The sequence below is a fragment of the Pseudophryne corroboree genome, chromosome 10 (genome assembly GCF_028390025.1).
Source record: "Pseudophryne corroboree isolate aPseCor3 chromosome 10, aPseCor3.hap2, whole genome shotgun sequence".
Classification (NCBI taxonomy): domain Eukaryota; kingdom Metazoa; phylum Chordata; class Amphibia; order Anura; family Myobatrachidae; genus Pseudophryne; species Pseudophryne corroboree.
In genome coordinates, this window is record NC_086453.1 from 2,111,554 (window position 1) to 2,137,951 (window position 26,398).

The 26,398-nt window shown below is 50.0% G+C and overlaps 1 protein-coding gene across 1 annotated transcript in view; it reads left to right on the forward strand.

Moving 5' to 3' along the window:
- The window catches only part of LOC134966846 (ephrin type-A receptor 8-like), a 196,577-nt gene that overhangs the window by 138,328 nt on the left and 31,851 nt on the right, over window positions 1-26,398 (forward strand). The window contains exons 10-12 of the mRNA XM_063943890.1: window positions 1,829-1,954; window positions 23,808-23,993; window positions 26,276-26,337. Of these exons, the coding sequence (XP_063799960.1) occupies window positions 1,829-1,954; window positions 23,808-23,993; window positions 26,276-26,337 (374 nt within the window). The remainder of the gene's footprint in view (window positions 1-1,828; window positions 1,955-23,807; window positions 23,994-26,275; window positions 26,338-26,398) is intronic.

Genomic DNA, 26,398 nt, shown 5'->3' on the forward strand with positions numbered 1-26,398 from the left:
CTAACGTCCTCTTCTCCTAACGTCCTCTTCTCCTAACGTCTTCTTCTCCTAACGTCATCTTCTCCTAACGTCATCTTCTCCTAACATCCTCTTCTCCTAACATCCTCTTCTCCTAATGTCATCTTCTCCTAACGTCATCTTCTCCTAACCTCTTCTCCTAACGTCATCTTCTCCTAACGTCATCTTCTCCTAACGTCAACTTCTCCTAACATCCTCTTCTCCTAACGTCATCTTCTCCTAACCTCCTCTTCTCCTAACCTCCTCTTCTCCTAACTATCTCCTAACCTCGTCTTCTCCTAATGTCTTCTTTTCCTAACGTCCTCTTCTCCTAAAGTGCTCTTCTCCTAACATCATCTTCTCCTAACGTCCTCTTCTCCTAACGTCCTCTTCTCCTAACGTCATCTTCTCCTAACATTCTCTTCTCCTAACGTCATTTTCTCCTAATGTCATCTTCTCCTAACGTCATCTTCTCCTAACGTCAACTTCTCCTAACATCCTCTTCTCCTAACGTCATCTTCTCCTAACGTCCTCTTCTCCTAACGTCCTCTTCTCCTAACATCCTCTTCTCCTAACGTCATCTTCTCCTAACGTCCTCTTCTCCTAACATCATCTTCTCCTAACGTCATCTTCTCCTAACGTCATCTTCTCCTAACGTCCTCTTCTCCTAACCTCCTCTTCTCCTAACGGTCCTCTTCTCCTAACGTCCTCTTCTCCTAACGTCTTCTTCTCCTAACGTCATCTTCTCCTAACGTCATCTTCTCCTAACATCCTCTTCTCCTAACATCCTTTTCTCCTAATGTCATCTTCTCCTAACCTCTTCTCCTAACGTCATCTTCTCCTAATGTCACCTTCTCCTAACGTCATCTTCTCCTAACGTCATCTTCTCCTAACATCCTCTTCTTCTAACGTCATCTTCTCCTAACGTCCTCTTCTCCTAACGTCATCTTCTCCTAACGTCATCTTCTCCTAACATCATCTTCTCCTAACATCCTCTTCTCCTAACGTCATCTTCTCCTAACCTCCTCTTCTCCTAACTATCTCCTAACCTCGTCTTCTCCTAACCTCCTCTTCTCCTAACGTCCTCTTCTCCTAACGTCCTCTTCTCCTAACGTCCTCTTCTCCTAACGTCTTCTTTTCCTAACGTCGTCTTTTCCTAACGTCCTCTTCTCCTAACGTCCTCTTCTCCTAATGTCCTCTTCTCCTAACCTCCTCTTCTCCTAACTATCTCCTAACCTCATCTTCTCCTAACCTCCTCTTCTCCTAACCTCCTCTTCTCCTAACGCCTTCTTCTCCTATCGCCCTCTTCTCCTATCGCCCTCTTCTCCAAACGTCCTTTTCTCCTAACGTCCTTTTCTCCTAAACCCCTCTTCTCCGAATTCCTTCTTCTCCTAACGTCCTCTTCTCCTAATGTCCTTTTCTCCTAACCTCCTCTTCTCCTAACCCCCTCTTCTCATAAACCCTTCTTCTCCGAATGCCTTCTTCTCCTAACGCCCTCTTCACTTAACATCCTCTTCTCCTGACTCCCTCTTTTCCTGACTCCCTCTTCTCCTGACTCCCTCTTCTCCTGACGCCCTCTTCTCGTAATGTCCTCTTCTTCTGACGCCCTCTTCTCGTAACGTCCTCTTCTTCTAACACCTCTTCTGACGTCCTCTTCTCCTGACATCCTCTTCTTCATTATGACGAGGGAAAGTGACCAATGCTACATGTGTTTGCTCAGTGTCCTCACACCAGACACGGCCGTACAAGGTGTCCAGCATTTGTTAGAGAGGAACATATGGTGTCCTATGAATAGTATGTCGTATAATGGTCTCTTCTCTTGTCCCAATAGTCACCTTTCCGGAGTCCAAGCTCTATGTTGACCCCCACACGTATGAAGACCCCTGCCAGGCTGTGCACGAGTTTGCTCGGGAGATAGAGGCTTCCAGAATTAAGATTGAAAAGATTATTGGCTCAGGTCTGTACCCTCTCTCTGCAGCATAACCCATTGATGTGGATGAGATGTGTACAGTAACTTGGCCTCCAGATCGCCTACTAGAAACTCACACCTGAAGCTACAGCCTGTATTCTCTGTTATAGAGATATCGGAGCTTGTGCAGTGCGGTGCGCATCTTGTGTACGCAGGTAGTCTTAGGGCAGAGCTGCGGTGCGGAGAGCATATTGTGTACGCAGGTAGTCAGTGCCGAGCTGGGGTGCGGAGCACATCTTGTGTACGCAGGTACTTAGTGCAGAGCTGTGGTGCGGAGCGCATATTGGCCCTCATTCCGAGTTGTTCGCTCGCTAGCTGCTTTTAGCAGCATTGCACACGCTAAGCCGCCGCCTACTGGAAGTGAATCTTAGCTTAGCAGAATTGCGAACGAAAGATTAGCAGAATTGCGAATAGACATTTCTTAGCAGTTTCTCAGTAGCTCCACACTTACTTCTACACTGCGATCAGTTCAGTCAGTTTCGTTCCTGGTTTGACGTCACAAACACACCCAGCGTTCGCCCAGACACTCCTCCGTTTCTCCAGAAACTCCCGCGTTTTTTCCCAGAAACAGTAGCGTTTTTTCACACACACCCATAAAACGGCCAGTTTCCGCCCAGAAACACCCACTTCCTGTCAATCACATTACGATCACCAGAACGAAGAAAATTCCTCGTAATGCCGTGATTAAAATACCTAACTTTTGAGTAAAATAACTAAGCGCATGCGCTCTGCGAACCTTGCGCATGCGCAGTAAGCGACTAATCGCAATATAGCGAAACTCGGCAACGAGCGAACAACTCGGAATGAGGGCCTTTGTGTACGCAGGTAGTCAGTGCTGAGCTGGGGTGCGGAGCGCATATTGTGTACGCAGGTACTCAGTGCTGAGCTGGGGTGCGGAGCGCATATTGTGTACGCAGGTACTCAGTGCTGAGCTGGGGTGCGGAGCGCAAATTGTGTACGCAGGTACTTAGTGCAGAGCTGTGGTGCGGAGCGCATCTTGTGTACGCAGGTACTTAGTGCAGAGCTGTGGTGCGGAGAGCATATTGTGTACGCAGGTACTTAGTGCAGAGCTGTGGTGCGGAGCGCATATTGTGTACGCAGGTAGTCAGTGCTGAGCTGGGGTGCGGAGCACATCTTGTGTACGCAGGTACTCAGTGCAGAGCTGTGGTGCGGAGAGCATCTTGTGTACACAGGTACTTAGTGCAGAGCTGTGGTGCGGAGAGCATATTGTGTACGCAGGTACTCAGTGCTGAGCTGGGGTGAGGAGAGCATCTTGTGTACACAGGTACTTAGTGCAGAGCTGAGGTGCGGAGAGCATATTGTGTACGCAGGTACTCAGTGCTGAGCTGGGGTGAGGAGAGCATCTTGTGTACACAGGTACTTAGTGCAGAGCTGTGGTGCGGAGAGCATATTGTGTACGCAGGTACTTAGTGCAGAGCTGTGGTGCGGAGCGCAAATTGTGTACACAGGTACTTAGTGCTGAGCGCAAATTGTGTACGCAGGTACTCAGTGCTGAGCTGGGGTGCGGAGCTCAAATTGTGTACGCAGGTACTTAGTGCAGAGCTGGGGTGTGGAGAGCATATTGTGTACACAGGTACTTAGTGCAGAGCTGTGGTGCGGAGAGCATATTGTGTACGCAGGTACTTAGTGCAGAGCTGTGGTGCGGAGCGCATATTGTGTACGCAGGTAGTCAGTGCTGAGCTGGGGTGCGGAGCACATCTTGTGTACGCAGGTACTCAGTGCAGAGCTGTGGTGCGGAGAGCATCTTGTGTACACAGGTACTTAGTGCAGAGCTGTGGTGCGGAGAGCATATTGTGTACGCAGGTAGTCAGTGCTGAGCTGGGGTGTGGAGCACATCTTGTGTACGCAGGTACTTAGTGCAGGGTTGTGGTGCCGGTGCGGAGCGCATATTGTGTACGCAGGTACTCAGTGCTGAGCTGGGGTGAGGAGAGCATATTGTGTACGCAGGTAGTCAGTGCTGAGCTGGGGTGCGGAGAGCATATTGTGTACGCAGGTACTTAGTGCAGAGCTGTGGTGCGGAGCGCATATTGTGTACGCAGGTACTCAGTGCTGAGCTGGGGTGTGGAGAGCATATTGTGTACGCAGGTACTTAGTGCAGAGCTGTGGTGCGGAGCGCATATTGTGTACGCAGGTAGTCAGTGCTGAGCTGTGGTGCGGAGAGCATATTGTGTACGCAGGTACTTAGTGCAGAGCTGTGGTGCGGAGCGCATATTGTGTACGCAGGTAGTCAGTGCTGAGCTGTGGTGCGGAGAGCATATTGTGTACGCAGGTACTTAGTGCAGAGCTGTGGTGCGGAGCGCATATTGTGTACGTAGGTACTCAGTGCTGAGCTGTGGTGCGGAGAGCATTTTGTGTACGCAGGTACTTAGTGCAGAGCTGTGGTGCGGAGCGCATATTGTGTACGCAGGTAGTCAGTGCTGAGCTGGGGTGCGGAGCACATCTTGTGTACGCAGGTACTTAGTGCAGGGTTGTGGTGCCGGTGCGGAGCGCATATTGTGTACGCAGGTAGTCAGTGCTGAGCTGGGGTGTGGAGCACATCTTGTGTACGCAGGTACTTAGTGCAGGGTTGTGGTGCCGGTGCGGAGCGCATATTGTGTACGCAGGTAGTCAGTGCTGAGCTGGGGTGTGGAGAGCATATAGGCCCTCATTCCGAGTTGTTCGCTCGCAAGTGAATTTTAGCAGATTTGCTCATGCTAAGCCGCCGCCTACTGGGAGTGAATCTTAGCTTCTTAAAATTGCGAACGAAAGATTTGCAATATTGCGATTACACACCTCGTAGCAGTTTCTGAGTAGCTCCAGACTTACTCGGCATCTGCGATCATTTCAGTGCTTGTCGTTCCTGGTTTGACGTCACAAACACACCCAGCGTTCGCCCAGACACTCCTCCGTTTCTCCAGCCACTCCCGCGTTTTTTCCAGAAACGGTAGCGTTTTTTCACACACACACACACCCATAAAACGGCGAGTTTCCGCCCAGAAACACCCACTTCCTGTCAATCACAGTACGATCAACAGAACGATGAAAAAACCGTGAGTAAAATTCCTAACTGCATAGCAAATTTACTTGGCGCAGTCGCACTGCGGACATTGCGCATGCGCACTAAGCGGAAAATCGATGCGTTGCGAAAAAATTTACCGAGCGAACAACTCGGAATGACCCCATTGTGTACTCAGGTACTCAGTGCTGAGTTGGGGTGCAGAGTGCATCTTGTGTACGCAGGTACTTAGTGCTGAGATGGGGTGCAGAGCGCATCTTGTGTATGCAGGTACTCGGTGCGGAGCTGGAGTGCGGAGCAAATCTTGTGTACGCAGGTACTCAGTGCGGAGCTGGAGGACGGAGCGAATCTTGTGTATGCAGGTACTCAGTGCGGAGCTGGAGCACGGAGCGAATCTTGTGTACGCAGGTACTCAGTGCGGAGCTGGAGCACGGAGCGAATCTTGTGTATGCAGGTACTCAGTGCTGAGCTGGGGTGTGGAGCACATATTGTGTATAATAATAATAATACTTTATTGTCATCAATAGTTCAAGAAAAAAAATACATGAACAATCAACGAAACTAAAAGCAAGCATATACAGAGACCATGAGAACAGAAAGAGCACTCCTGAACCCAAGACATTCTCAATTATCAATTTATCTCGGTTCTTTCCGGTTTAACATATTTTTACTGCTGTTGGGAAAAAACTACCCCTTAACCGGTTTGTCCGACAGAGAATAGAACGATAACGCCTATTAGATGGCAGCACAGAAAACATCCCCACATTACGATGAGATAGATCTCCCAAAATACTTCTCACCTTAGTGAGGAGCCTCTTTTCATATATATCCTGAATACAGGGCAAACTAACTCCAATAACTCTACTTGCAGTTTTAACCACTCTCTGAAGGGACTTACGTTCTACGGCAGTACAGTTACCAAACCATACTACAATCCCGTATGTAAGGACACTCTCTAAGATGGCTGAATAAAAATTTACTAAAATCTCCTTACGTATTCCCGCCATACGCATTTTCCTCAGTAAAAACAGGCGTCGTTGGGCTTTTTTAAGAACACATCGTGTATGAGTACCCCAGGACAGATCATTAGAGATATTGGCCCTCATTCCGAGTTGATCGGTCGCAAGGCGAATTTAGCAGAGTTACACACGCTAAGCCGCCGCCTACTGGGAGTGTATCTTAGCTTCTTAAAATTGCGACCGATGTATTCGCAATAATGCGATTACTAACTACTTAGCAGTTTCAGAGTAGCCCCAGACTTACTCTGCCTGTGCGATCATTTCAGTGCTTGTCGTTCCTGGTTGACGTCACAAACACACCCAGCGTTCGCCCAGGCACTCCCACCGTTTCTCCGGCCACTCCTGCGTTTTTTCCGGAAACGGTAGCGTTTTCAGCCACACGCCCCTGAAACGCCGTGTTTCCGCCCAGTAACACCCATTTCCTGTCAATCACATTACGATCGCCGGAGCGAAGAAAAAGCCGTGAGTAAAAATACTTTCTTCATAGTAAAGTTACTTGGCGCAGTCGCAGTGCGAACATTGCGCATGCGTACTAAGCGGATTTTCACTGCGATGCGATGAAAAATACCGAGCGAACAACTCGGAATGAGGGCCATTAATACCCAGGAATTTAAAAGACTCAACTATCTCCACTACCTGGTTATTTACAACTATAGGACAAAGGGGCTGCTTATGTATTTTCCTAAAATCTACAATCATTTCTTTCGGTTTTTTTACATTTAGGATTAAATGATTTGTTTGACTCCAAGCTTCTAACCTAGTGACCTCAGATCTATATTCTTGACTCATCGTCCTTACTAATTAAACCTACAACTGCAATATCATCGGCAAATTTAATAATGTGAACTGACTCCGATTTAGAAATGCAATCATAGGTAAACAGGGAGTACAACAGGGGACTCAGTACACAACCCTGAGGCACCCCCGTACTAATTACAAGGTCGCTAGACAGAGAATTGTACAATCTAACAGATTGGAACCTGTTTGTCAAGAAATCCAAGATCCATCTACATACAAAGTTATTCAATCCCAACTGAGATAGTTTAGACACTAATGATGTTGGGATTACTGTATTAAACGCTGAACTGTAATCCACGAACAGAATTCTCGCAGAAGAACATGTGGATTCTAGATGGGTAGCCACACGATGAACCAAAGTGATAGCAGCGTCATCTGTCGACCTATTTGCTTTATATGCAAACTGAAAAGGATCCAGATTAGCTGGGATATTTTCCTTTATGTGTCCCATAACCAATCTTTCAAAGGCCTTCATTATAAGAGATGTCAGAGTAATTGGTCGGTAATCGTTTGGCTCACAGGCCTTACCATTTTTGGGAACCGGGACGATAATAGATGACTTAAAACACTTAGGCACATGACAAGTGGCAAGGGAAAGGTTAAAAATCATAGTAAAAAATCCCGGCCATCTGCTCAGCACATGTCTTAATTACTTTTCCCGGGATCCTATCTGGGCCGGGGGCCTTACCTGATTTAGAACTGGCAAAGCACCGTCTGACAGACAATTCATCCAGTACCAGGGGCTCCGCATTCTCCAGATTCCCATCCCAGTCTACAGGGGAAACAGCCATGCTATCAAAACGAGAGTAAAATATGTTTAACGTTTCCCCTAGGGAACTATCAGCCTCTTTATGAGAGGGATTCTTATTAACTTTGTAGTCAGAAATGTCTTGGATGCCTTTCCACAAGCTTTTTGCATCTTTATCATTTTTAAACTTGCTTTCAAGTTTAGCAGGAAAGGCCCTTTTTGCCTCTATTATACCCTTTTTTAATTTTTGTCGGGCAGCCCTAAAAACATTTTGGTCACCAGATCTAAATGCTTTGTCTCTCTCACTTAATAAGGGTGGTCATTCCGAGTTGTTCGCTCGGTAAAAATCTTCGCATCGCAGCGATTTTCCGCTTAATGCGCATTCGCAATGTCCGCACTGCGACTGCGCCAAGTAAATTTGCTATGCACTTAGGAAATTTACTCACGGCATTTTCATCGTTCTGGCGATCGTAATGTGATTGACAGGAAATGGGTGTTACTGGGCGGAAACTGGCCGTTTTTTGGGCGTGTGGGAAAAAACGCAGGAGTGGCCGGAGAAACGGAGGAGTGTCTGGGCGAACGCTGGGTGTGTTTGTGACGTCAAACCAGGAACGACAAGCACTGAAATGATCGCAGATGCCGAGTAAGTCTGGAGCTACTCAGAAACTGCTACGAGGTGTGTAATCGCAATATTGCGAATACATCGTTCGCAATTTTAAGATGCTAAGATTCACTCCCAGTAGGCGGCGGCTTAGCATGAGCAAATCTGCTAAAATCCGCTTGCGAGCGAACAACTCGGAATGACCCCCAAGGTTCGAACCATGCCATTTATCCATGGTTTATCATTTTCAAAAGCTCGAACACACTTTTTAATTGTTACACTCTCTATACAACAGCATACATAACCAAGGACCATGGAGGTGAGGGAGTCCACATTCACATTATTGTCGTCCCCCAATGTATGCAGGTACTTAGTGCTGAGATGGGGTGCAGAGCGCATATTGTGTACGCAGGTACTCAGTGCTGAGATGGGGTGCAGAGCGCATATTGTGTACGCAGGTACTCAGTGCTGAGATGGGGTGCAGAGCGCATATTGTGTACGCAGGTACTCAGTGCGGAGCTGGGGTGCGGAGCAAATCTTGTGTATGCAGGTACTCAGTGCTGAGATGGGGTGCAGAGCGCATTTTGTGTACGCAGGTACTCGGTGCGGAGCTGGAGTGCGGAGCAAATCTTGTGTATGCAGGTACTCAGTGCGGAGCTGGAGCACGGAGCGAATCTTGTGTACGCAGGTACTCAGTGCTGAGCTGGGGTGTGGAGAGCATCTTGTGTATGCAGGTACTCAGTGCTCAGCTGGGGTGTGGAGAGCATCTTGTGTATGCAGGTCCTCAGTGCAGAGCTGAGGTGCGGAGCACATATTGTGTACGCAGGTACTCAGTGCTGAGCTGGTATGTGGAGAGCATCTTGTGTACGCAGGTACTCAGTGCTCAGCTGGGGTGTGGAGAGCATCTTGTGTATGCAGGTACTCAGTGCTGAGCTGTGGTGCGGAGAACATATTGTGTACGCAGGTACTCAGTGCTGAGCTGGGGTGTGGAGAGCATCTTGTGTACGCAGGTACTCTGTGCTGAGATGGGGTGTGGAGAGCATATTGTGTACGCAGGTACTCTGTGCTGAGCTGGGGTGTTTAGAGCATACTGTGTACACAGGTACTCAGTGCTGAGCTGGGGTGTGGAGAGCATATTGTGTACGCAGGTACTCAGTACTGAGTTGGGGTGCAGAGCGCATCTTGTGTACGCAGGTACTCGGTGCGGAGCTGGAGTGCGGAGCAAATCTTGTGTATGCAGGTACTCAGTGCGGAGCTGGAGCACAGAGCGAATCTTCTGTACGCAGGTACTCAGTGCTGAGCTGGGGTGCAGAGAGCATATTGTGTACGCAGGTACTCAGTGCTGAGCTGGGGTGCAGAGAGCATATTGTGTACGCAGGTACTCAGTGCGGAGCTGGGGTGCAGAGAGGATATTGTGTACGCAGGTACTCAGTGCTCAGCTGGAATGTGGAGAGCATCTTGTGTATGCAGGTACTCAGTGCTGAGCTGTGGTGCGGAGCACATATTGTGTACGCAGGTACTCAGTGCTGAGCTGGGGTGTGGAGAGCATCTTGTGTACGCAGGTACTCAGTGCTCAGCTGGGGTGTGGAGAGCATCTTGTGTATGCAGGTACTCAGTGCTGAGCTGTGGTGCGGAGCACATATTGTGTACACAGGTACTCAGTGCTGAGCTGGGGTGTGGAGAGCATCTTGTGTACGCAGGTACTCAGTGCTCAGCTGGGGTGTGGAGAGCATCTTGTGTATGCAGGTACTCAGTGCTGAGCTGTGGTGCGGAGCACATATTGTGTACGCAGGTACTCAGTGCTGAGCTGGGGTGCGGAGAGCATCTTGTGTATGCAGGTACTCAGTGCTGAGCTGTGGTGCGGAGAGCATATTGTGTACGCAGGTACTCAGTGCTGAACTGGGGTGTGGAGAGCATATTGTGTACGCAGGTACTCTGTGCTGAGCTGGGGTGTTTAGAGCATACTGTGTACACAGGTACTCAGTGCTGAGCTGGGGTGTGGAGAGCATATTGTGTACGCAGGTACTCAGTACTGAGTTGGGGTGCAGAGCGCATCTTGTGTACGCAGGTACTCGGTGCGGAGCTGGAGTGCGGAGCAAATCTTGTGTATGCAGGTACTCAGTGCGGAGCTGGAGCACAGAGCGAATCTTCTGTACGCAGGTACTCAGTGCTGAGCTGGGGTGCAGAGAGCATATTGTGTACGCAGGTACTCAGTGCTGAGCTGGGGTGCAGAGAGCATATTGTGTACGCAGGTACTCAGTGCTGAGCTGGGGTGCAGAGAGCATATTGTGTACGCAGGTAATCAGTGCAGAGCTGGCGTGCGGAGAGCATATTGTGTACGCAGGTACTCAGTACTGAGTTGGGGTGCAGAGCGCATCTTGTGTACGCAGGTACTCGGTGCGGAGCTGGAGTGCGGAGCAAATCTTGTGTATGCAGGTACTCAGTGCGGAGCTGGAGCACAGAGCGAATCTTCTGTACGCAGGTACTCAGTGCTGAGCTGGGGTGCAGAGAGCATATTGTGTACGCAGGTAATCAGTGCAGAGCTGGGGTGCGGAGAGCATATTGTGTACGCAGGTACTCAGTGCTGAGCTGGGGTGTGGAGTGCATCTTGTGTACGCAGGTAATTAGTGCTGAGCTGGGGTGTGGAGTGCATCTTGTGTACGCAGGTACTCAGTGCTGAGCTGGGGTGCGGAGAGCATATTGTGTACGCAGGTACTCAGTGCAGAGCTGGGGTGTGGAGAGCATCTTGTGTACGCAGGTACTCAGTGCTGAGCTGGGGTGCGGAGAGCATATTGTGTACGCAGGTACTCAGTGCTGAGCTGGGGTGCGGAGAGCATATTGTGTACGCAGGTACTCAGTGCAGAGCTGGGGTGTTTGGAGCATATTGTGTACGCAGGTACTCAGTGCTGAGCTGAGGTGTGGAGAGCATATTGTGTACGCAGGTACTCTGTGCTGAGCTGGGGTGCGGAGAGCATCATGTGTATCCAGGTACTCAGTGCTGAGCTGCGGTGCCGAGAGCATATTGTGTACACAGGTACACAGTGCTGAGCTGGGCTGTTTAGAGCATATTGTGTATGCAGGTACTCAGTGCTGAGCTGGGGTGCAGAGAGCATATTGTGTACGCAGGTAATCAGTGCAGAGCTGGGGTGCGGAGAGCATATTGTGTACGCAGGTACTCAGTGCTGAGCTGGGGTGTTTGGAGCATATTGTGTACGCAGGTACTCAGTGCTGAGCTGAGGTGCGGAGAGCATATTGTGTACGCAGGTACTCAGTGCTGAGCTGAGGTGCGGAGAGCATATTGTGTACGCAGGTACTCAGTGCAGAGCTGGGGTGTGGAGAGCATCTTGTGTACGCAGGTACTCAGTGCTGAGCTGGGGTGCGGAGAGCATATTGTGTACGCAGGTACTCAGTGCTGAGCTGAGGTGTGGAGAGCAAGCTGTGTACGCAGGTACTCTGTGCTGAGCTGGGGTGCGGAGAGCATCATGTGTATCCAGGTACTCAGTGCTGAGCTGCGGTGCGGAGAGCATATTGTGTACACAGGTACACAGTGCTGAGCTGGGCTGTTTAGAGCATATTGTGTATGCAGGTACTCAGTGCTGAGCTGGGGTGCAGAGAGCATATTGTGTACGCAGGTAATCAGTGCAGAGCTGGGGTGCGGAGAGCATATTGTGTACGCAGGTACTCAGTGCTGAGCTGGGGTGTTTGGAGCATATTGTGTACGCAGGTACTCAGTGCTGAGCTGAGGTGCGGAGAGCATATTGTGTACGCAGGTACTCAGTGCTGAGCTGAGGTGCGGAGAGCATATTGTGTACGCAGGTACTCAGTGCAGAGCTGGGGTGTGGAGAGCATCTTGTGTACGCAGGTACTCAGTGCTGAGCTGGGGTGCGGAGAGCATATTGTGTACGCAGGTACTCAGTGCTGAGCTGAGGTGTGGAGAGCATATTGTGTACGCAGGTACTCTGTGCTGAGCTGGGGTGCGGAGAGCATCATGTGTATCCAGGTACTCAGTGCTGAGCTGCGGTGCGGAGAGCATATTGTGTACACAGGTACACAGTTCTGAGCTGGGCTGTTTAGAGCATATTGTGTATGCAGGTACTCAGTGCTGAGCTGGGGTGCAGAGAGCATATTGTGTACGCAGGTAATCAGTGCAGAGCTGGGGTGCGGAGAGCATATTGTGTACGCAGGTACTCAGTGCTGAGCTGGGGTGCGGAAAGCATATTGTGTACGCAGGTACTCAGTGCTGAGCTGGGGTGCGGAGAGCAAGCTGTGTACGCAGGTAATCAGTGCAGAGCTGCGGTGCGGAGAGCATATTGTGTACGCAGGTACTCAGTGCTGAGCTGAGGTGCGGAGAGCATATTGTGTACGCAGGTACTCAGTGCTGAGCTGGGTTGCGGAGAGCATATTGTGTACGCAGGTACTCAGTGCTGAGCTGGGGTGCGGAGCGAATCTTTTGTACGCAGGTACTCAGTACAGAGCTGGGGTGAGGAGAGCATATTGTGTATGCAGGTACTCAGTGCTGTGCTGGGGTGCGGAGAGCATATTGTGTACGCAGGTACTCAGTGCTGAGCTGGGGTGTGAAGAGTATATTGTGTACGCAGGTACTCAGAGCTGAGCTGGGGTGTGAAGAGTATATTGTGTACGCAGGTACTCAGTGCTGAGCTGGGGTGTGGAGAGCATACTGTGTACACAGGTACTCAGTGCTGAGCTGCGGTGTGGAGAGCATACTGTGTACACAGGTACTCTTAGTGCAGAGCTGGTGTGCAGAACGCATCTTGTGTGCGCAGGTATTTGTAGTGCTGAGCTGGTTTGCGGAGCATATCCTGCGCACGCTGATACTCGAAGAGCTGAGCTGGTTTGCGGATCATATCCTGCGTATGCTGAAAATCACAGTGCAGATCTGAGCTGGTTTGCGGAGCATATCCTGCGTACGCTGATAACTCGCAAAGCTGAGCTTGTTTGCGCCTTTGCGGAGCATTCCCTGTGCACGCTGATACTTGCAGAGCTGAGCTGGTTTGCGGAGCATATCCTGCTTACGCTGATACTCACAGAGCTGAGCTGGTTTGCAGAGCATATCCTGCTTACGCTGATACTTGCAGTGCAAAGCTGAGCTGGTTTGCGGAGCATATCCTGCTTACGCTGATGCTCGCAGTGCAGAGCTGGTTTGCGTATCATATCCTCCGTATTCTGATACTCGCAGTGCAGAGCTGGTTTGTGGAGCATATCCTGCGTACGCTGATACTCGCAGTGCAGAGCTGGTTTGTGGAGCATATCCTGTGTACGCTGATAACTCGCAAAGCTGAGCTGGTTTGCGGAGCATATACTGCTTACGCTGATACTCGCAGTGCAGAGCAGAGCTGGTTTGCGGAGCATATCCTGCTTACGCTGATGCTCGCAGTGCAGAGCTGGTTTGCGGATCATAACCTGCGTATTCTGATACTTGCAGTGCAGATCAGGTTTGTGGAGCATATCGTGTGTATTCTGATACTCGCAGTGCAGAGCTGGTTTGCGGAGCATATCCAGCGTACGCTGATACTCGCAGTGCAGAGCTGGTTTGTGGAGCATATCCTGCGTACGCTGATACTCGCAGTGCAGAGCTGGTTTGCGGAGCATATCCTGCTTACGCTGATACTCGCAGTGCAGAGCTGGTTTGCGGAGCATATCCTGCGTACGCTGATACTCCCAGTGCAGAGCTGATTTGCGGAGCTTATCCTGCTTACGCTGATACTCGCAGTGCAGAGCTGATTTGCGGAGCTTATCCTGTTTACGCTGATACTCCCAGTGCAGAGCTGGTTTGCGGATCATATCCTGCTTATGCTGATACTCCCAGTGCAGAGCTGATTTGCGGAGCTTATCCTGCTTATGCTGATACTCCCAGTGCAGAGCTGATTTGCGGATCATATCCTGCTTATGCTGATACTCCCAGTGCAGAGCTGGTTTGCGGATCATATCCTGCTTATGCTGATACTTCCAGTGCAGAGCTGGTTTGCGGATCATATCCTGCTTAGCTGATACTCCCAGTGCAGAGCTGGTTTGCGGATCATATCCTGCTTATGCTGATACTCCCAGTGCAGAGTTGATTTGCGGATCATATCCTGCTTATGCTGATACTCCCAGTGCAGAGCTGGTTTGCGGATCATATCCTGCTTATGCTGATACTCCCAGTGCAGTGCTGGTTTGCGGATCATATCCTGCGTATTCTGATACTCGCAGTGCAGAGCTGGTTTGTGGAGCATATCCTGCGTATTCTGATACTCGCAGTGCAGAGCTGGTTTGCGGAGCATATCCTGCGTACGCTGATACTCGCAGTGTAGAGCTGGTTTGTGGAGCATATCCTGCGTACGCTGATACTCGCAGTGCAGAGCTGGTTTGCGGAGCATATCATGCGTACGCTGATAACTCGCAAAGCTGAGCTTGTTTGCGCCTTTGCGGAGCATTCCCTATGCACGCTGATACTCGCAGAGCTGAGCTGGTTTGCGGAGCATATCCTGCTTATGTTGATACTCGCAGAGCTGAGCTGGTTTGCGGAGCATATCCTGCGTACGCTGATACTCGCAGTGCAGAGCTGATTTGCGGAGTTTATCCTGCTTACGCTGATACTCGCAGTGCAGAGCTGATTTGCGGAGTTTATCCTGCTTACGCTGATACTCCCAGTGCAGAGCTGGTTTGCGGATCATATCCTGCTTATGCTGATTCTCCCAGTGCAGAGCTGATTTGCGGAGCTTATCCTGCTTATGCTGATACTCCCAGTGCAGAGCTGATTTGCGGATCATATCCTGCTTATGCTGATACTCCCAGTGCAGAGCTGGTTTGCGGATCATATCCTGCTTATGCTGATACTCCCAGTGCAGAGCTGGTTTGCGGATCATATCCTGCTTAGCTGATACTCCCAGTGCAGAGCTGATTTGCGGATCATATCCTGCTTATGCTGATACTCCCAGTGCAGAGTTGATTTGCGGATCATATCCTGCTTATGCTGATACTCCCAGTGCAGAGCTGGTTTGCGGATCATATCCTGCTTATGCTGATACTCCCAGTGCAGTGCTGGTTTGCGGATCATATCCTGCGTATTCTGATACTCGCAGTGCAGAGCTGGTTTGTGGAGCATATCCTGCGTATTCTGATACTCGCAGTGCAGAGCTGGTTTGCGGAGCATATCCTGCGTACGCTGATACTCGCAGTGCAGAGCTGCTTTGTGGAGCATATCCTGCGTACGCTGATACTCGCAGTGCAGAGCTGGTTTGCGGAGCATATCCTGCGTACGCTGATAACTCGCAAAGCTGAGCTTGTTTGTGCCTTTGCGGAGCATTCCCTATGCACGCTGATACTCGCAGAGCTGAGCTGGTTTGCGGAGCATATCCTGCTTATGCTGATACACGCAGTGCTGAGCTGGTTTGCGGAGCATATCCTGCTTACGCTGATACTCGCAGTGCAGAGCTGAGCTGGTTTGCGGAGCATATCCTGCTTACGCTGATACACGCAGTGCAGAGCTGGTTTGCGGATCATAACCTGCGTATTCTGATACTTGCAGTGCAGAGCAGGTTTGTGGAGCATATCCTGCGAATTCTGATACTCGCAGTGCAGAGCTGGTTTGCGGAGCATATCCTGCGTACGCTGATACTCGCAGTGCAGAGCTGGTTTGTGGAGCATATCCTGCGTACGCTGATACTCGCAGTGCAGAGCTGGTTTGCTTATCATATCCTGTTTACGCTGATACTCGCAGTGCAGAGCTGATTTGCGGAGCTTATCCTGCTTACGCGGATACTCGCAGTGCAGAGCTGATTTGCGGAGCTTATCCTGCTTACGCTGATACTCCCAGTGCAGAGCTGGTTTGCGGATCATATCCTGCTTATGCTGATACTCCCAGTGCAGAGCTGGTTTGCGGAGCTTATCCTGCTTATGCTGATACTCCCAGTGCAGAGCTGGTTTGCGGATCATATCCTGCTTACGCTGATACTCGCAGTGCAGAGCTGATTTGCGGAGCTTATCCTGCTTACGCTGATACTCCCAGTGCAGAGCTGGTTTGCGGAACTTATCCTGCTTATGCTGATACTCCCAGTGCAGAGCTGGTTTGCGGATCATATCCTGCTTATGCTGATACTCCCAGTGCAGAGCTGGTTTGCGGAGCTTATCCTGCTTATGCTGATACTCCCAGTGCAGAGCTGGTTTGCGGATCATATCCTGCTTACGCTGATACTCGCAGTGCAGAGCTGATTTGCGGAGCTTATCCTGCTTACGCTGATACTCCCAGTGCAGAGCTGGTTTGCGGAACTTATCCTGCTTATGCTGATACTCCCAGTGCAGAGCTGGTTTGCGGATCATATCCTGCTTATGCTGATACTCCCAGTGCAGAGCTGGTTTGCGGATCATATCCTGCTTATGCTGATACTCACAGTGCAGAGCTGGTTTGTGGAGCATATCCTGCGTACGCTGATACTCGCAGTGCAGAGCTGGTTTGCGGAGCATATCCTGCGTACGCTGATAACTCGCAAAGCTGAGCTTGTTTGCGCCTTTGCGAAGCATTCCCTATGCACGCTGATACTCGCAGAGCTGAGCTGGTTTGCGGAGCATATCCTGCTTATGCTGATACTCGCATAGCTGAGCTGGTTTGCGGAGCATATACTGCTTACGCTGATACTCGCAGTGCAGAGCAGAGCTGGTTTGCGGAGCATATCCTGCTTACGCTGATGCTCGCAGTGCAGAGCTGGTTTGCGGATCATAACCTGCGTATTCTGATACTTGCAGTGCAGATCAGGTTTGTGGAGCATATCGTGTGTGTTCTGATACTCGCAGTGCAGAGCTGGTTTGCGGAGCATATCCAGCGTACGCTGATACTCGCAGTGCAGAGCTGGTTTGTGGAGCATATCCTGCATACGTTGATACTCGCAGTGCAGAGCTGGTTTGCGGAGCATATTCTGCTTACGCTGATACTCGCAGTGCAGAGCTGGTTTGCGGAGCATATCCTGCATACGCTGATACTCCCAGTGCAGAGCTGATTTGCGGAGCTATCCTGCTTACGCTGATACTCGCAGTGCAGAGCTGATTTGCGGAGCTTATCCTGCTTACGCAGATACTCCCAGTGCAGAGCTGGTTTGCGGATCATATCCTGCTTATGCTGATACTCCCAGTGCAGAGCTGGTTTGCGGAGCTTATCCTGCTTATGCTGATACTCCCAGTGCAGAGCTGGTTTGCGGATCATATCCTGCTTACGCTGATACTCGCAGTGCAGAGCTGGTTTGCGGAACTTATCCTGCTTATGCTGATACTCCCAGTGCAGAGCTGGTTTGCGGATCATATCCTGCTTATGCTGATACTCCCAGTGCAGAGCTGGTTTGCGGATCATATCCTGCTTATGCTGATACTCACAGTGCAGAGCTGGTTTGTGGAGCATATCCTGCGTACGCTGATACTCGCAGTGCAGAGCTGGTTTGCGGAGCATATCCTGCGTACGCTGATAACTCGCAAAGCTGAGCTTGTTTGCGCCTTTGCGAAGCATTCCCTATGCACGCTGATACTCGCAGAGCTGAGCTGGTTTGCGGAGCATATCCTGCTTATGCTGATACTCGCATAGCTGAGCTGGTTTGCGGAGCATATACTGCTTACGCTGATACTCGCAGTGCAGAGCAGAGCTGGTTTGCGGAGCATATCCTGCTTACGCTGATGCTCGCAGTGCAGAGCTGGTTTGCGGATCATAACCTGCGTATTCTGATACTTGCAGTGCAGATCAGGTTTGTGGAGCATATCGTGTGTGTTCTGATACTCGCAGTGCAGAGCTGGTTTGCGGAGCAAATCCAGCGTACGCTGATACTCGCAGTGCAGAGCTGGTTTGTGGAGCATATCCTGCATACGTTGATACTCGCAGTGCAGAGCTGGTTTGCGGAGCATATCCTGCATACGCTGATACTCCCAGTGCAGAGCTGATTTGCGGAGCTATCCTGCTTACGCTGATACTCGCAGTGCAGAGCTGATTTGCGGAGCTTATCCTGCTTATGCTGATACTCCCAGTGCAGAGCTGATTTGCGGAGCTTATCCTGCTTATGCTGATACTCCCAGTGCAGAGCTGGTTTGCGGATCATATCCTGCTTATGCTGATACTCGCAGTGCAGAGCTGATTTGCGGAGCTTATCCTGCTTACGCTGATACTCCCAGTGCAGAGCTGGTTTGCGGATCACATCCTGCTTATGCTGATACTCCCAGTGCAGAGCTGGTTTGCGGATCATATCCTGCTTATGCTGATACTCCCAGTGCAGAGCTGGTTTGCGGAGCTTATCCTGCGTACGCTGATACTCGCAGTGCAGAGCTGGTTTGCGGAGCATATCCTGCTTACGCTGATACTCCCAGTGCAGAGCTGGTTTGCGGATCATATCCTGCTTATGCTGATACTCCCAGTGCAGAGCAGATTTGCGGAGTTTATCCTGCTTATGCTGATACTCCCAGTGCAGAGCTGGTTTGCGGATCATATCCTGCTTATGCTGATACTCGCAGTGCAGAGCTGATTTGCGGAGCTTATCCTGCTTACGCTGATACTCCCAGTGCAGAGCTGGTTTGCGGATCACATCCTGCTTATGCTGATACTCCCAGTGCAGAGCTGGTTTGCGGATTATATCCTGCTTATGCTGATACTCCCAGTGCAGAGCTGGTTTGCGGAGCTTATCCTGCGTACGCTGATACTCGCAGTGCAGAGCTGGTTTGCGGAGCATATCCTGCTTACGCTGATACTCCCAGTGCAGAGCTGGTTTGCGGATCATATCCTGCTTATGCTGATACTCCCAGTGCAGAGCTGATTTGCGGAGCTTATCCTGCTTACGCAGATACTCCCAGTGCAGAGCTGGTTTGCGGATCATATCCTGCTTATGCTGATACTCCCAGTGCAGAGCTGATTTGCGGAGCTTATCCTGTTTATGCTGATACTCCCAGTGCAGAGCTGGTTTGCGGATCATATCCTGCTTACGCTAATACTCCCAGTGCAGAGCTGGTTTGCGGAGCTTATCCTGCTTACGCTGATACTCCCAGTGCAGAGCTGGTTTGCGGATCACATCCTGCTTATGCTGATACTCCCAGTGCAGAGCTGGTTTGCGGATCATATCCTGCTTATGCTGATACTCCCAGTGCAGAGCTGGTTTGCGGAGCTTATCCTGCGTACGCTGATACTCGCAGTGCAGAGCTGGTTTGCGGAGCATATCCTGCTTACGCTGATACTCCCAGTGCAGAGCTGGTTTGCGGATCATATCCTGCTTATGCTGATACTCCCAGTGCAGAGCTGATTTGCTGAGCTTATCCTGCTTATGCTGATACTCCCAGTGCAGAGCTGGTTTGCGGATCATATCCTGCTTACGCTGATACTCCCAGTGCAGAGCTGGTTTGCGGAGCTTATCCTGCTTACGCTGATACTCCCAGTGCAGAGCTGGTTTGCGGATCACATCCTGCTTATGCTGATACTCCCAGTGCAGAGCTGGTTTGCGGATCATATCCTGCTTATGCTGATACTCCCAGTGCAGAGCTGGTTTGCGGAGCTTATCCTGCGTACGCTGATACTCGCAGTGCAGAATTGCACATGTCACTCGCACCTCCACTTATGACAGACAAGACGGAGCTGGGCTGTATGGGGTGTGTCACGTCATCAATATGAAATGAGGGAGTGATGCTGGAAGTGGCGACTTATAGTTGGTAGTAATAATTGGGCCTAACCCTAAGCAATCCTACAGGCTGGAATAGTGCGCACTGACAGACATGACTAGTAGTAAGCCAAGCTTGCACATAGGGGGCGTCACAGCTCATTGTTTCCGTGCAAGCGATAAAGAAGCACGTCTTACATATACGCCCGCTAATGTTACTGGGGTCTCCCGCTCAGTACCGAAAGGAGTGTGTGACTGACAGTGCAGAGGGACGTGAGGGGGAGATGGGAGCGGCAGGTGATCCCGGGGATTACAGAGGAGGAAGTTGCAAGTGAGATTGATTGAAACAGTAAATTGGAAGGTGCTGCAGAACATCGCCCCCTGCCTTGTGGTGCCCTGTGTGGGGGCACATGTCGCCCTAGTTATAGCTCTGATTCTGCCCGCTATTGTAACCTGGGATCTCCTGTTCCTTCCTGGTGGTCATGTATTATGTGGCTTCTCCTGCCCGCTATTATTACCTGGGATCTCCCGTTATTTCCTGGTGGTCATGTATTATGTGGCTTCTCCTGCCCGCTATTGTCACCTGGGATCTCCCGTTCTTTCCTGGTGGTCATGTATTATGTGGCTTCTCCTGCCCTCTATTGTCACCTGGGATCTCCTGTTCCTTCCTGGTGGTCATGTATTATGTGGCTTCTCCTGCTCGCTATTTTTACCTGGGATCTCCCGTTATTTCCTGCTGGTCATGTATTATGTGGCTTCTCCTTCCCGCTATTGTCACCTGGGATCTCGTGTTCTTTCCTGGTGGTCATGTATTATGTGGCTTCTCCTGCCCGCTATTATTACCTGGGATCTCCCGTTCTTTCCTGGTGGTCATGTATTATGTGGCTTCTCCTGCCCGCTATTGTTACCTAGGATCTCCTGTTCTTTCCTGGTGGTCATGTATTATGTGGCTTCTCCTGCCCGCTATTGTTACCTGGGATTGCCCGTTCTTTCCTGGTGGTCATGTATTATGTGGCTTCTCCTGCCCGCTATTGTTACCTGGGATCTCCCGTTCTTTCCTGGTGGTCATGTACTATTATGTGGCTTCTCCTGCCCTCTATTGTCACCTGGGTCTCCCGTTCTTTCCTGGTGGTCATGTATTATGTGGCTTCTCCTGCCCTCTATTGTCACCTGGGATCTCCCGTTTCTATCCTGGTGGTTATGTATTATGTGTCTTCTCCTACCCGCTGTTGTCACCTGGGATTTCCCATTCTTTCCTGGTGGTCATGTATTATGTGGCTTCTCCTGCCCTTTATTGTCACCTGGGATCTCCCGTTCTTTCCTGGTGGTCATGTATTATGTGGCTTCTCCTGCCCGCTGTTGTTACCTGGGATCTCTCGTTCTTTCCTGGTGGTCATGTATAATGTGTCTTCTCCTACCCGCTGTTGTCACCTGGGATTTCCCGTTCTTTCCTGGTGGTCATGTATTATGTGGCTTCTCCTGCCCGCTATTGTTACCTGGGATTTCCCGTTCTTACCTGGTGGTCGTGTATTATGTTGCTTCTCATGTCCGCTATTATTACCTGGAATCTCCCGTTCTTTCCTGGTGGTCATGTATTATGTGTCTTCTCCTGCCCACTATTGTAACCTGGGATCTACCGTTCTTTCCTGGTGGTCATGTATTATGTGGCTTCTCCTGCCCGCTATTGTTACCTGTGATCACCCGTTCTTTCCTGGTGGTCATGTATTATGTGGCTTCTCCTGCCCGCTATTGTTACCTGGGATCTCCCGTTCTTTTCTGCTGGTCATGTATTATGTGGCGTCTCCTGCCCGCTATTGTTACCTGGGATCTCCTGTTCTATCCTGGTGGTCGTGTATTATGTGGCTTCTCCTGCCCGCTATTATTACCTGGGATCTCCCGTTCTTTCCTGGTGGTCATGTATTATGTGGCTTCTCCTGCCCGCTATTGTTACCTGAGATCTCCCGTTCTTTCCTGGTGGTCGTGTATTATGTGGCTTCTCCTGCCCACTATTGTTACCTGGGATCTCCCGTTATTTCCTCGTGGTCATGTATTATGTAGCTTCTCCTGCCCACTATTGTCACCTGGGATGTCACATTCTTACCTGGTGGTCATGTATTATGTAGCTTCTCCTGCCCGCTATTACTACCTGGGTTTTCCCGTTCTTTCCTGGTGGTCATGCATTATGTGGTTTCTCCTGCCCGCTATAGTAACCTGGGATCTCCCATTCTTTTTTGGTGGTCATGTATTATATACTGTAGCTTCTCTTGCCCGCTATTGTTAACTGTGATCACCCGTTCTTTCCTGGTGGTCATGTATTATGTGGTTTCTCCTGCCCGCTATTGTTACCTGGGATCTTCTGTTCTTTCCTGGTGGTCATATATTATGTGGCTTCTCCTGCCTGCTATTGTTACCTGTGATCTCCCATTCTTTACTGGTGGTCATGTAATATGTGGCTTCTCCTGCCCGCTATTGTTACCAGGAATCTCCCGTTCTTTCCTGGTGGTCATGTATTATGTGGCTTCTCCTGCCCGCTATAGTTACCTGGGATCGCACGTTCTTTCCTGGTGGTCATGTATTATGTGGATTCTCCTTCCCGCTATTGTTACCTGGGATCGCACGTTCTTTACTGGTGGTCATGTATTATGTGGCTTGTCCTGCCCGCTATTGTTACCTGGGATCTCCCATTCTTTCCTTGTGGTCATGTATTATGTGGCTACTCCTGCCCGCTATTGTTACCTGGGATCTCCCGTTCTTTCCTGCTGGTCATGTATTATGTGGCTTCTCCTGCCCGCTATTGTTACCTGGGATCTCCTGTTCTATCCTGCTGGTCGTGTATTATGTGGCTTCTCCTGCCCGCTATTGTTACCTGAGATCTCCCGTTCTTTCCTGGTGGTCATGTATTATGTGGCTTCTCCTTCCCACTCTTGTTACCTGGGATCTCATGTTCTTTCCTGGTGGTCGTGTATTATGTGGCTTCTCCTGCCCGCTATTATTACCTGGGATCTCCCTTTTTGTCCTGGTGGTCGTGTATTATGTGGCTTCTCCTGCCCGCTATTGTTACCTGAGATCTCCCTTTTTTATCCTGGTGGTCATGTATTATGTGGCTTCTCCTTCCCACTCTTGTTACCTGGGATCTCATGTTCTTTCCTGGTGGTCGTGTATTATGTGGCTTCTCCTGCCCGCTATTATTACCTGGGATCTCATGTTCTTTCCTGGTGGTCATATATTATGTGGCTTCTCCTGCCCGCTATTGTTACCTGGGATCTCCCGTTCTTTCCTCGTGGTCGTGTATTATGTAGCTTCTCCTGCCCACTATTGTCACCTGGGATGTCACGTTCTTACCTGGTGGTCATGTATTATGTAGCTTCTCCTGCCCGCTATTATTACCTGGGTTTTCCCGTTCTTTCCTGGTGGTCATGTATTATGTGGCTTCTCCTGCCCGCTATAGTAACCTGGGATCTCCCTTTCTTTCTTGGTGGTCATGTATTATATACTGTAACTTCTCCTGCCCGCTATTGTTACCTGTGATCACCCGTTCTTTCCTGGTGGTCATGTATTATGTGGCTTCTCCTGCCCGCTATTATTACCTGGCATCTCCTGTTCTTTCCTGGTGGTCATGTATTATGTGGCTTCTCCTGCCCGCTATTGTTACCTGTGATCTCCCATTCTTTCCTGGTAGTCATGTAATATGTGGCTTCTCCTGCCCGCTATTGTTACCTGGAATCTCCCATTCTTTCCTGGTGGTCATGTATTATGTGGCTTCTCCTGCCCGCTATTGTTACCTGGGATCTCCCGTTCTATCCAGGTGGTCATGAATTATGTGGCTTCTCCTGCCCGCTATTGTTACCTGGGATTGCACGTACTTTCCTGGTGGTCATGTATTATGTGGCTTCTCCTGCCCGCTATTGCTACCTGTGATCTCCCGTTCTATCCAGGTGGTCATGTATTATGTGGCTTCTCCTGCCCGCTACTGTTACCTGGGATCGCACATTCTTTCCTGTGGTCTAACCATCTCTACTTTTATTTTCCTTTCTGTGCTTTTTTCAGGGGAGTTTGGAGAGGTGTGCTACGGCCGGCTGAAACTGGCAGGGAAGCGTGAAATACCGGTAGCTATCAAGACTTTAAAAGTTGGTTACAGCGAGAAGCAGAGAAGAGACTTTCTGAGTGAAGCGAGCATTATGGCCCAATTCGACCATCCAAACGTCATTCACCTGGAGGGCGTGGTGACCCGGAGTACGTACCATGTTATACCCAACTATTTGTGGCTACATGTCTGTGTGAGTCCTCAGAAATCGCAGGTCTCCAATGGAGTACATCCAGAATACTGTGTGATAGGAGTAAAGGGTCTGGGAATTTGATCTGGGAATAGTATCTTGGATTATTAAAGAAGCAGATACAGAAAACAATAAGGAAATATGACATGGAAACAAAAGTGTCTCCTTGGTTTCAGATGTCTCCAGGTAAGGTCCATCAGATGTACATCATAGCGGTTACAGTGTGTTGCTGAGATTTCTGAGGCTTTATCAGGCAGAATTGCTCTACTAAGAAAATCAATGTCCTTCAGTCTGTGAGCTGGGCCTGAGCATAATGTGTAGGTAATGTCCTTCCATGTGTAAGCTGGGCCTGAGCATAATGTGTAGGTAATGTCCTTCAATCTATGAGCTGGGCCTGAGCATGGTGTATAGGTAATGTCCTTCCATGTGTGAGCTGGGCCTGAGCATGGTGTGTAGGTAAAGTCCTTACATGTGTGAGCTGGGAATGAGCATGGTGTGTAGGTAATGTCCTTCCATGTGTGAGCTGGGCCTGAGCTTGGTGTGTAGGTAATGTCATTCCATGTGTGAGCTGGGCCTGAGCATGGCGTGTAGGTAATGTCCTTCCATGTGTGAGCTGGGCCTGAGCTTGGTGTGTAGGTAATGTCCTTCCATGTGTGAGCTGGGCCTGAGCTTGGTGTGTAGGTAATGTCATTCCATGTGTGAGCTGGGCCTGAGCATGGCGTGTAGGTAATGTCCTTCCATGTGTGAGCTGGGCCTGAGCATGGCGTGTAGGTAATGTCCTTCCATGTGTGAGCTGGGAATGAGCATGGTGTGTAGGTAATGTACTTCCATGTGTGAGCTGGGCCTGAGCATGGTGTGTAGGTAATGTTCTTCCATGTGTGAGCTGGGCCTGAGCTTGGTGTGTAGGTAATGTCATTCCATGTGTGAGCTGGGCCTGAGCATGGCGTGTAGGTAATGTCCTTCCATGTGTGAGCTGGGCCTGAGCATGGTGTGTAGGTAATGTCCTTCCATGTGTGAGCTTGTCCTGAGCATGGTGTGTAGGTAATGTCCTTCCATGTGTGAGCTGGGCCTGATCATGGTGTGTAGGTAATGTCCTTCCATGTGTGAGCTAGGCCTGAGCATAGTGTGTAGGTAATGTCATTCCATCTGTGAGCTGGGACTTAGCATGATGTGTAGGTAATGTCCTTCCATCTGTGAGAGGTTCCCTGTGCATGGTGTGTAGGTAATGTCCTTCCATCTGTGAAAGGTTCCCTGTGCATGGTGTGTAGGTAATGTCCTTCCATCTGTGAGCTGGGACTTAGCATGATGTGTAGATAATGTCCTTCCATGTGTGAGCTGGGAATGAGCATGGTGTGTAGGTAATGTCCTTCCATGTGTGAGCTGGGCCTGAGCATGGTGTGTAGGTAATGTCCTTCCATGTGTGAGCTGGGCCTGAGCTTGGTGTGTAGGTAATGTCATTCCATGTGTGAGCTGGGCCTGAGCATGGCGTGTAGGTAATGTCCTTCCATGTGTGAGCTGGGCCTGAGCATGGCGTGTAGGTAATGTCCTTCCATGTGTGAGCTTGTCCTGAGCATGGTGTGTAGGTAATGTCCTTCCATGTGTGAGCTGGGCCTGATCATGGTGTGTAGGTAATGTCCTTCCATGTGTGAGCTAGGCCTGAGCATAGTGTGTAGGTAATGTCCTTCCATCTGTGAGCTGGGACTTAGCATGATGTGTAGGTAATGTCCTTCCATCTGTGAGAGGTTCCCTGTGCATGGTGTGTGGGTAATGTCCTTCCATCTGTGAAAGGTTCCCTGTGCATGGTGTGTAGGTAATGTCCTTCCATCTGTGAGCTGGGACTTAGCATGATGTGTAGGTAATGTCCTTCCATCTGTGAGAGGTTCCCTGTGCATGGTGTGTAGGTGATGTCCTTCCACCTGTGAAAGGTTCCCTGTGCATGGTGTGTAGGTAATGTCCTTCCATCTGTGAGCTGGGCCTGAGCATGGTTTGTAGGTAATGTCCTTCCATGTGTGAGCTGGGCCTGAGCATAGTGTGTAAGTAATGTCCTTCCATGTGTGAGCTGGGCCTGAGTATGGTGTGTAGGTAATGTCCTTCCATGTGTGAGCTGGGCCTGAGTATTGTGTGTAGGTAATGTCCTTCCATGTGTGAGCTGGGCCTGAGCATAGTGTGTAAGTAATGTCCTTCCATGTGTGAGCTGGGCCTGAGTATGGTGTGTAGGTAATGTCCTCTTGTGTTTTGCAGGTAGATTAACTATGATTGTAACGGAGTACATGGAGAATGGTTCTCTGGACACATTTCTCAGGGTACGTGTATACCATGGGGTTCGTGGGAAAGACATAATAATTCTGAACAGAAGTTAGAGAG